The sequence below is a fragment of the Podarcis pityusensis genome, assembly GCF_964106645.2.
Source record: "Podarcis pityusensis genome assembly, chromosome: 1".
In the NCBI taxonomy this organism is placed as follows: Eukaryota; Metazoa; Chordata; class Lepidosauria; order Squamata; family Lacertidae; genus Podarcis; species Podarcis pityusensis.
The window spans coordinates 10,046,272-10,056,301 of NC_138028.1; the positions used below are offsets into that span (position 1 = coordinate 10,046,272).

Sequence of the window (10,030 nt, forward strand, 5' to 3'; positions counted from 1 at the left end):
TAATAATAATAATAATTTATTTTAAAAAATTCCATGAGAAAATAAAGGAAAAGGAAAAGAACAAAACGAAAAGAAAAATTAAAGAAAAATACTTGGAATTGTGATACAATATGGAATACAGGTATATAAGTAATACAGTTATTACAACGAATGAAAAATTACTAATTTGTACATTGCCAGCATTGTCATATTTTCTATCCATCGCTCAAAGAGGGCCATGGTTTTATCTTTCCAATAAATCAATATCAGTCTTTTGGCAGACAGTCAAACCCCACGGTTGGTATATGGTTTAAAATAATCTCACCGCCTGAGAATTTTACATTTTCCCCCCAAAGCATGGCTTTTTCTAAGAGAACAAGGGAGGCATTCATGGCGAGTTCTAGATTAGAAAAATAGCACTGCCCCAAAGTAGTATTTATTTCAGCTCTTGCTGTCAGAAACTTCTTCTTAATGTTTAGTGAACTGCCTGCTCCTGGCCCTGAAAGCTAATAAGAAAACACCTTGGCAACTCAATAAATTTTGACTTTATCACATGCAAAAACGGTTGTGTGGATGCTTGGAATCAAAGAATTGGGAGGAATCAGAAAGGACATCTAGTTTGCTGCTCCAAATAACCATTTCACTGCTGTTGTAATGCTCTCATTTAAATTCTTTTGCTGTCTGGCAGGAGGACTACAACCAGCTCAGGCCTCTCTCTTACCCCAACACGGACGTGTTTTTGATCTGTTTCTCCGTGGTGAACCCTGCCTCATACCACAACGTCCAGGAGGAATGGGTGCCGGAACTGAAAGTCTGCATGCCCCATGTGCCTTATGTTCTGATAGGAACACAGGTAAAGGATGGCTGGGGAGTCTGCAAAACACTGGTCTCGGGCATGTTCACACTAACTCAGCCAACTGGAAAAGCTCAGTCGGTAGAGCATGAGGGTCGTCGGTTCGAATCCCATGTTGGGCAAAAGATTCCTGCATTGCAGGGGGCTGGACTAGATCCAGTGTAGTGTAGTGGTTAAGAGCAGTGGACTCATAATCTGGTGAACCGGGTTCACGTCTCTGCTCCTCCACGTGCAGCTGCTGGGTGACCTTGGGCTAGTCCATAGCTGTCAACTTACAAATTTGAAAATAAGGGACCAGCAGCCTTGAAAACAAGGGATCAGCAGCCAAAATAAGGGATTTTTCGGACACAGGTATGTTCAACTTCTGAGCCCCTCCGAGCCAAAGGCAGAAAGCCCAGTCAGCAGCCAAACAAAGCCTCAAGCGGTGGTTCCCACAGAGCAGCAACCCAGCAAAGGGGATGCAGCAAGGAAAATCACCGTCACCTCTCCGCTGGGAAGCGCTGAGCAAAGGCGAGTCCCCAGCAACGCGGCCAATTTGATCGGCACAAGGCATGCAAGCGCCACCCCCCCCCCAGTCGTTCTTAGACTCCTTATTGGGGGAGCAACGCAACCAAGCAACACAATTGGAGCCTCCCTCCTCCCTGGCCAGCAGGGAGGGAGAAGAGCTGCTTCCTTTAAAACCTGGGAAATTTAAGGGACATCATCAATAAGGGACAGCAGCGGGACACGGCACTGGGATAAGGGAGTTTCCCACCAAATAAGGGACGGTTGACAGCTATGGGCTAGTCACACTTCTCTGAAGTCTCTCAGCCTCACTCACCTCACAGAGTGTTTGTTGTGGGGGAGGAAGGGAAAGGAGAATGTTAGCTGCTTTGAGACTCCTTCGGGTAGTGATAAAGGGGAATATCAAATCGAAATTCTTTTTCTTCTTCTTCTTCTTCTTCTTCTTCTTCTTCTTCTTCTTCAGCTCTCCGATTCTACAATTGCAGCTGCCACATGATAGTCTCACTTTGTGACCATTACAATGCCAAATAGTGTGATGATGGGCAGACAGATAGGACTAGGCAGAAGGTTCCTGCTCAGTGAGGGATGCCATAGCTGTGAACAAGCCTTTAACTTGGGGGGGGGGGGATAGACTAACATCTTTATTGAAAGTTCAAAAATACATAACTATATGTGTGCCAAGAGACGCAAACAGAAAAGAGAAAATGAAAAAAAGAAACAGAACCCAGGCAGAAGGGAAAACAAAGAGCGGGAGCCCAAAGCTGTATATTTTACAAGGTTGTTAATTGTACTTCACCAGATCTGAACCTATTGCAGTATTTGTAAGAATGGATTCCAAATATCATTGAATTTGTCCATCGCAAGTCTGCATTTATATGCAAGTTGTTCATATGTTCCGAGCTTGTATGTGTAAGTCTTCAATGCCCTCGTAGAAGGGAGCCGCATTTTTATTATTCCAATTCATCAATATCAGTCTTTTTGCCGTGGTAAGGGCACAGAGAGTCCACTCCTATTGTCCTTTTGTAAGCTTCCATGTGCTGAGTATATAATTCAAGAGGATATTTTGCTCTGTAAATGTAAGGTTGCTCTGTACAGTTCTGTTGATAAACAGTTAAAGGTAAAGGTAAAGGAACCCTGACCATTGGGTCCTTTCATGACCGACTCTGGGGTTGCGGCGCTCATCTTGCTTTATTGGCCAAGGGAGCCGGCGTTTGTCTGCAGACAGCTTCCAGGTCATGTGGCCAGCATGACTAAGCCACTTCTGGTGAACCAGAGCAGTGCACAGAGACGCCGTTTACCTTCCCGCCAGAGCGGTACCTATTTATCTACTTGCACTTTTACGTGCTTTCAAACTGCTAGGTTAGCAGGAGCAGGGACCGAACAACGGGAGCTCACCCCGTGGCGGGGATTCGAACCGCCAACCTTCTGATCGGCAAGTCCTAGGCTCTGTGGTTTAACCCCCAGCGCCACCCGCATCCCTATCTATAGTTTCAGTTACCTTCTGCCAAAACATCTTTCAATATAGGACAATGAAAAAACACTTCTTTAGAGAAGCATTATCTCTGTTGCATCTCCAACAGTTAGAGACCTTAGATAGCCCTTTTTTCCATTTCTTTTTTGAACAAGCCTTAAACTTTACGTCTGCTTTAAACTCCTAGATTGACCTACGAGATGATCCAAAAACCTTGACTCGATTGCTCTACATGAAGGAGAAGCCCCTGTCTTACGAACACGGCATCAAACTGGCTAAAGAGGTACTGTTGCTCCCATTAAACCCAAGAGCAAAGACAAGGGCATGAAAATCATGCATATCTTGACGGATTGAGCCAGGATTTGATCAGGCAAACTAGACCTACACCTGATTTGGGCCCTGCACCTTCCTTGTAAACGATGCCAGCAGCTTGTTGTTGTTGTTGTATATACAGTATGTATGTATTTTCCGTATTTTTCGCTCCATAAGACGCACCTGACCATAAGACACACCTAGTTTTTAGAGGAGGAAAACACGAAAAAAAATATTCTGAATGAAGGGGAGCCATGGCTCCCATCCGTCCGTCCGTCCATCCTCTGCGGCTCACTTTAAAGCAGCAAAGCGGACAGGAACCGCTTACACGTCCCTCCTCCACACAGCATTCGCTTCATAAGATGCACAGACATTTCCCCTTACTTTTTAGGAGGAAAAAAGTGTGTCTTATGGAGCGAAAAATACGTTTTTTTCCCCAGTCCAGGACTCAAGGCAGCTCACACAGATAAAACAGAGCCATCTAAAAACCTAGAAAAGACTATTGTTACAATACAAGTTCTTCATAAGTGCCTATACATGCAGATTTTACTTCCACTCTGTCCGTATGAGAAGTCCAAAGAAGAGGGGAAAGGATGTTTGATGGCTTTAGGTCAAATAGAACGTCCATGTCCATGGATAGTCTACCTGTGAATACCCATTGCTGGGGAGCAATGGCAGAATATAGATATTTGTCTTCATGCTCTGCTTGGAGGCTACTCCTAGAGGCACCTAGTTTAGCCGCCATGGGATACAGGATACCTCCTTGCCTGGGGGCACTCTACCTTTCAATACCCAGAGCAGGGTCAGCAACCTTTTTCAGCCGTGGGCTGGTCCACCATCCCTCAGACCATGTGGTGGGCTGGACGATATTTTTTTTGGGGGGGGGATGAACAAATTCCTATGCCCCACAAATAACCCAGAGATGCATTTTAAATAAAAGCACGCATTCTACTCATGTAAAAACATGCTGATTCCTGGACCGTCCTTGGGCTGGATTGACAAGGCAATTGGGCCATATCTGGCCCACGGGCCTTAGGTTGCCTACCCCTGACCCAGAGGTTATTTTTGTTTTTGTTTTTTGTTTTTTTAAATATTAATTTTTATTAATTTTTAACATATCATTTTCAACAATAATTAAACATACTTTTATATCTTATACAATTTTTTGACTTCCATCAATCACATCTGAAAATTTTTCAATCTGTTCACTTAATTTACATTTCTTACTTTCACTATTACATTTAAATTTCATAACTAATATCTCTATTCTTTCTCTACTTTGCAATATTTCATATATTTCTCCTTACAAAACTTCTTGTAGTACTACTAGCGTAATTTGTTGATTACAATTGCTCTTCAAATAGTTCATATATTTCTTCCAGTCTTCTGTAAATCTCTGGCCCTGCAGGTTTCGAATCCTTCCTGTCATTTTATCCAATTCTGCGTAGTCCATTAATTTCGTCTGCCATTCTTCTTTCATCAGAATTCCTTCTTGCTTCCATTTCTGGGCTAACAATACTCTTGCCGCTGTTGTTGCATATAAAAATAATTTAACATCTTGTCTATTAATGTCCTCACCTATAATACCGAGTAAAAATGCTTCTGGGTTTTTTTATGACCCAGAGGTTATTTTCTTGCCACCGTCGCTCAGGCCTGTCTCTCTCTCTCTCTCTTTTTATTCCTTCTAGATCGGCGCCCAGTGCTACCTGGAGTGCTCAGCCTTGACTCAGAAAGGCCTGAAGGCCGTCTTTGACGAAGCGATACTCACCATATTCAATCCCAAGAAGAAAAAGAAACCATGCTCTGAGTGCGGCAGCTGCTGTCGAGTTGTATGACGATGACCGGAATATTGGAACGGGGTTGGGCTGGTGTTTGGCCAGAGTCTTCCCATCCCATAATTTCACACCTGCACAAAAGATCGAAGGACATGACCAGGAAGGAGGCATCTTCAAAGGGAGATCTTCCCCGTCTGTGATTCCTCCTAAGCTTGAGCCTTCTCATATCTTACCTGCTTTTTTCTAACCGCTACAGAGCTGTAGATACAAGCAGCTGGTCCATATTGTGGTCACTTTTCCTCAGGCAAAGCTAGCTGATAAAGTAAAGCAGCTGAGAGAACTCTTCCTGCGGTGTCAGGATCCAGAAAAAACCATGAAAAGATCTCAAAGGATCCTGCAGCAGAACTGAGAGAATCTCTAGATTCAGTAATTTGTAGCCTTCAGCAACAACGAATGAATTGATTTGCTCCAGTATGAATATTCAATCATGACCGAGCCTCAAAAGCTAAATCAGGCAGGCAAATAACTCTTTCAGAGTTGACCGTGGTTAAGATATTGGTGCAACATTAGAGATCCTGTTTTAATCTGCTTTTTTATGAATATTCCCCGTTTCGAAAAGAGCCTCATTTCTTGGGGAGGAGGGAAACGATGTGGTATCAAACTGACATTTACTGTATTTTGTCTCCCTTTTAATATATTGAGCATTATCCAACTAGAGAGCCATCAAAATGTATTGTCATTTTACCCTTGGGCATCTGGGATTTTATTTTATTTTTTACTAAATTGAGTACCACACAACCGAATTTTCTTGCTTGCAAATGGCTATAGCCGGGGTCTGGAAGGAGCTGCGTGTATATTCTGAATGCAGACCTAGTTCCCTCTTCACCCAGTTGTTCTCGCTGTTGTTTTAAGATGTAGGATCCCAGAGCTGCTGGGTTGGAAGGGACCTCAGCGGTCATCTAGTCCAACCCGCTGCAATGCAGGAAATTCTAAACTGCTCATTGAACAACCTCCGAAAGGATATCATAAAGTCGAGGAAGGTTCAGAAAATGGTAATGGAAGTGATAAATGGGGTGACCAACTCCCCTATGAGGAAAGGTTATAGCATTTGCTGTTTATTTTTTGGTTTAGAGAAAAGGTGAGTGAGAAGCAACACAATAGAAATGTATAAAATCATAAAGTGGGTACAGAAACGGTTTTTCTCCCCCTTTCTCTTATCACAATGAAGATGAATCTTGGAGGATTCAGGACAGATAAAAGAAAGTGCTTCTTCACACAGCGCCTGCAGGCAGTGTGGTGCAGTGGTTAGAGTGTTGGACTGGGACCTGAGAGGCCAGAGCTCAAATCCCCCCTCAGCCGTGAAGCTCGCAGGGTGGCCTTGGGCTGGTCACTGTCTTTCAACCTAACCTACCTCACAGGGTTGTTGCGAGGATAAGACGTGGGGAGACCAAGCAGGTTTGCCATGTTGAGCTCCTAATAATAATAATAATAATAATAATAATTTATTATTTATACCCCGCCCATCTGGCTGAATTTCCCCAGCCACTCTGGGCGGCTTCCAACAAAACACTAAATTACAATAACCTATTAAACATTAAAAGTTTCCCTAAACAAGGCTGCCTTCAGATGTCTTCTAAAAGTTTGGTAGTTGTTGTTCTCTTTGACATCTGATGGGAGGGCGTTCCACAGGGTGGGTGCCACCACCGAGAAGGCCCTCTGCCTGGTTCTCTGTAACTTGGCTTCTCGCAGTGAGGGAACCGCCAGAAGGCCCTCGGCGCTGGACCTCAGTGTCTGGGCAGAATGATGGGGGTGAAGACGCTCCTTCAGGTATACTGGGCTGAGGCCGTTTAGGGCTATAAAGGTTAGGGCTTGGAAGAAAGATGGGATGGAGACGTAATAACAAATGATAACAATCAAATAGTTAAGCTATGGAATTCATGCCGGCTGTGTGTCGTGACAGCTACCGACTTTGTTGGTTTTAAAAGGGGATTAGATAAATATCAATGGGAGCCAGTGTGGTGTAGTGGTTAAGAGCGGTGGACTCGTAATCTGGTGAACCGGGTTCGCGTCTCCGCTCCTCCACATGCAGCTGCTGGGTGACCTCGGGCCAGTCACACTTCTCTGAAGTCTCTCAGCCCTGCTCACCTCACAGAGTGTTTGTTGTGGGGGAGGAAGGGAAAGGAGAATGTTAGCCGCTTTGAGACGCCTTCGGGTAGTGATAAAGCGGGATATCAAATCCAAACTCTTCTTCTTCTAGCACAATGACTGTCTTCTGCCTCCACAGTTCTGAATACTAGTTGCCAGAAACCATGGAGAGTGCGCTCTTGGGCCCTGCTTGCGCATGTTTTCCATGGGCATCTAGTTGGCCATGTTGAGAACAGGACGCTGGACTCAATGGGCTTTTAAAAATCTGCCGAGACTCTTCCAACTTTCAGCTTCCTTGGATTTGCACAAGTTCTAGTTATGAGAGAGGGAGAAACGCTTTTCTCTACCCATTCTCATACCCTCCAACATTTCTCTGATGAAAATAGGGACGCCCTAAGGAAAAGCGGGGCATTCCAGGATCAGAAACCGGGATGGGCTTCTGTAAATCTGGGGCTGTCCCTGGAAAATAAGGACACTTGGAAATGGCTGCAGTCTCTCCAGGCCTTGCGTAATTTAAACATTTGTATTGTGCCACCCCTTACTTGCCCTTTCTCTAAAGTAAAAGTATCAAATGTTTTTCATTCTAGTTTCCAGCTACAAAGCAACCGAGAACTGCCTAGGACAACCCAGTGCCTTAAGGCTGCTGTAGGTGCCTTATTTACGAATGTTTTCCACAAATCATTTACCGTATTTTTTGCTCTATAAGACTCACTTTTTCCCTCCTAAAAAGTAAGGGGAAATGTGTGTGCGTCTTATGGAGCGAATGGAGGCTGCGCAGCTATCCCAGAAGCCAGAACAGCAAGAGGGATTGCTGCTTTCACTGCGCAGCGATCCCCCTTGCTGTTCTGGCTTCTGAGATTCAGAATATTTTTTTTTTCTTGTCTTCCTCCTACAAAAACTAGGTGTGTCTTGTGGTCTGGTGCGTCTTATAGAGCGGTAAATACGGTTAATGCAATTGGAAAGAGCAGCCTTTGGAAGGTTGTGGCGATTTTTCCCCCCTTGCCTTATTTTGCTAAATGAGCACAGATAGCTTACCTGTGGAAAACTTTGTGCATGGGTCATTGTTGTTGGAGTTTGGTATATATGGCAACGGAGAGCCGAAATAAATAGTCTGCTAAGAACTAAAGATTTCTTACTCCTGGCAAATGAAGCCGTTATGGTAAAGGTAAAGGGACCCCTGACCATTAGGTCCAGTCATGGCCGACTCTGGGGTTGTGGCGCTCATCTCGCTTTATTGGCTGAGGGAGCTGACGTACAGCTTCCGGGTCATGTGGCCAGCATGACTAAGCCACTTCTGGCGAACCAGAGCAGCGCACGGAAACACCGTTTACCTTCCCGCCGGAGTGGTACCTTTTTATCTACTTGCACTTTGACGTGCTTTCGAACTGCTAGGTGGGCAGGAGCAGGGACCGAGCAACGGGAGCTCACCCCGTCGCGGGGATTCGAACTGCCAACCTTCAGATCGGCAAGTCCTAGGCTCTGTGGTTTAACCCACAACGCCACCTGCGTCCCAAATCCGTTATGAGTACCAAGCTATTATATGTTGCCATGGTGGAGTTCAATGCTAACATGAAGCAGGTTCAACGCTGACAGGAAGGAAGTAAAGCCTGTGAGAAAAATAATCTGCAGGTAAGTTACTCAAGAAGGTGTCAGCAAGGAAAGAAGAGTTGCCTTTTTGTCTGTCTCCTCTCCCACTAGCTCAAGTGTCTTCCTGCAAGTTGCTTTACTCCCAGCAATCATGTGGGGGTTAATGGTGCCTTCAATAAAAATGTTTTTGTTTCTTTAAAAAAGGAGAGAGGAGGACTTGTGTACACCAAGTAACTGCTCATTCACAGTGACCAATCACCGTTGCGCGCCAAAGTCGTGTCGTGTAAAAACAACAGAGTCTCGTTGCACCTTGAAGACTTTAACCCCGTGTTTTGCAGTAATGCAAGGATTAGTCTTGTCACAAGGGGATTTCCCCCCTCCTCACATGCCCCCCCCACCATCCCCAAAACTGAGACAGCTTTCTCTCCCTTCCCCCTCTTTTATGCTTGCTGTTCTTTTTTATGTTCTGGTTAAAGTAGATTAAATTTATTTTCACTTGGAGTGCAATTTGGATTTCTTTCAGACTTATTTTCACAGTATAGTTTACAGTTTAACAATTGCCTTGAGGTAGAGCCCCTTCACCGTCCCTCACGTTTTTTGATGATTTTTCGTGGTAGCTGCTTTCCCCTTTACATACATCCTTGGGTTTTTTTACTTGCTCCAGGGATGCAGTCAGTGTTTTTAATTCTTTATTGTTAAGTTGTGGGTGAACATATCAGACGACACAGCGATTCTTCAAACAGCTCTTGTTTATTCACAGGCCAGAACAGAACTGAACTGAAGGGTTCAGTCAGCCTGCTTATATAGAGCTCCACTACAACGCAACAGTAACCATTTTCTGTAACTATCCAATCACTGAACGTCACTTTCAATCCCTTATTTGCATAAATATCTACAGTATCCCCCTGCTGGCCCAGGGTGAGAACCTCAGTACATAACATTTATCTTTGTGGAGTAGACCAGCGCTGGTCGCTCAGGTTTCAAGGCGCTTGCAAGCAAGAGTGTTTTTTCCCAGAGCGCTGAGGTTCACCCCTTTACTCTTTGTTCTGTTCTTAAGTTTTGTGTCCAAAACAAGACGGGGAAGCCCCTTTTTGCGCAGCCTGGAATTTTGCCACCCAAGCTCTCCACTTGGGCGTAGGGGCACCTTCGCCTTTAGTTGCTCTTCCTTTAATCTCTCGCCCTGCAACTTCGTCTCTCTCTTGATAACAGGAGCACAGACTACAACCCATCGCTGAGCGCCCTAGTCCAGAAGTGTCACCCACAGCATATTTAAAGGGCATGCTGGAGGGAGGAGATGTGGACATCATTGCGCCAGGAGAAATCCTTTCGCTGATGGAACGATCTTGCTTAGTGCTGTGTAGAATACACTCCTATCAGATTCATTATGGCATAACCTTGTGGGCT

At 44.7% G+C, this 10,030-nt stretch overlaps 1 protein-coding gene across 1 annotated transcript in view; it reads left to right on the forward strand.

Moving 5' to 3' along the window:
- The window catches only part of RHOJ (ras homolog family member J), a 61,756-nt gene extending 52,629 nt beyond the window's left edge, over positions 1-9,127 (forward strand). Inside the window, exons 3-5 of the mRNA XM_080993004.1 lie at positions 668-832; positions 2,995-3,090; positions 4,808-9,127. Of these exons, the coding sequence (XP_080849130.1) occupies positions 668-832; positions 2,995-3,090; positions 4,808-4,954 (408 nt within the window). The 3' untranslated portion in view covers positions 4,955-9,127. The remainder of the gene's footprint in view (positions 1-667; positions 833-2,994; positions 3,091-4,807) is intronic.
- Positions 9,128-10,030: the final 903 nt, after the last annotated feature.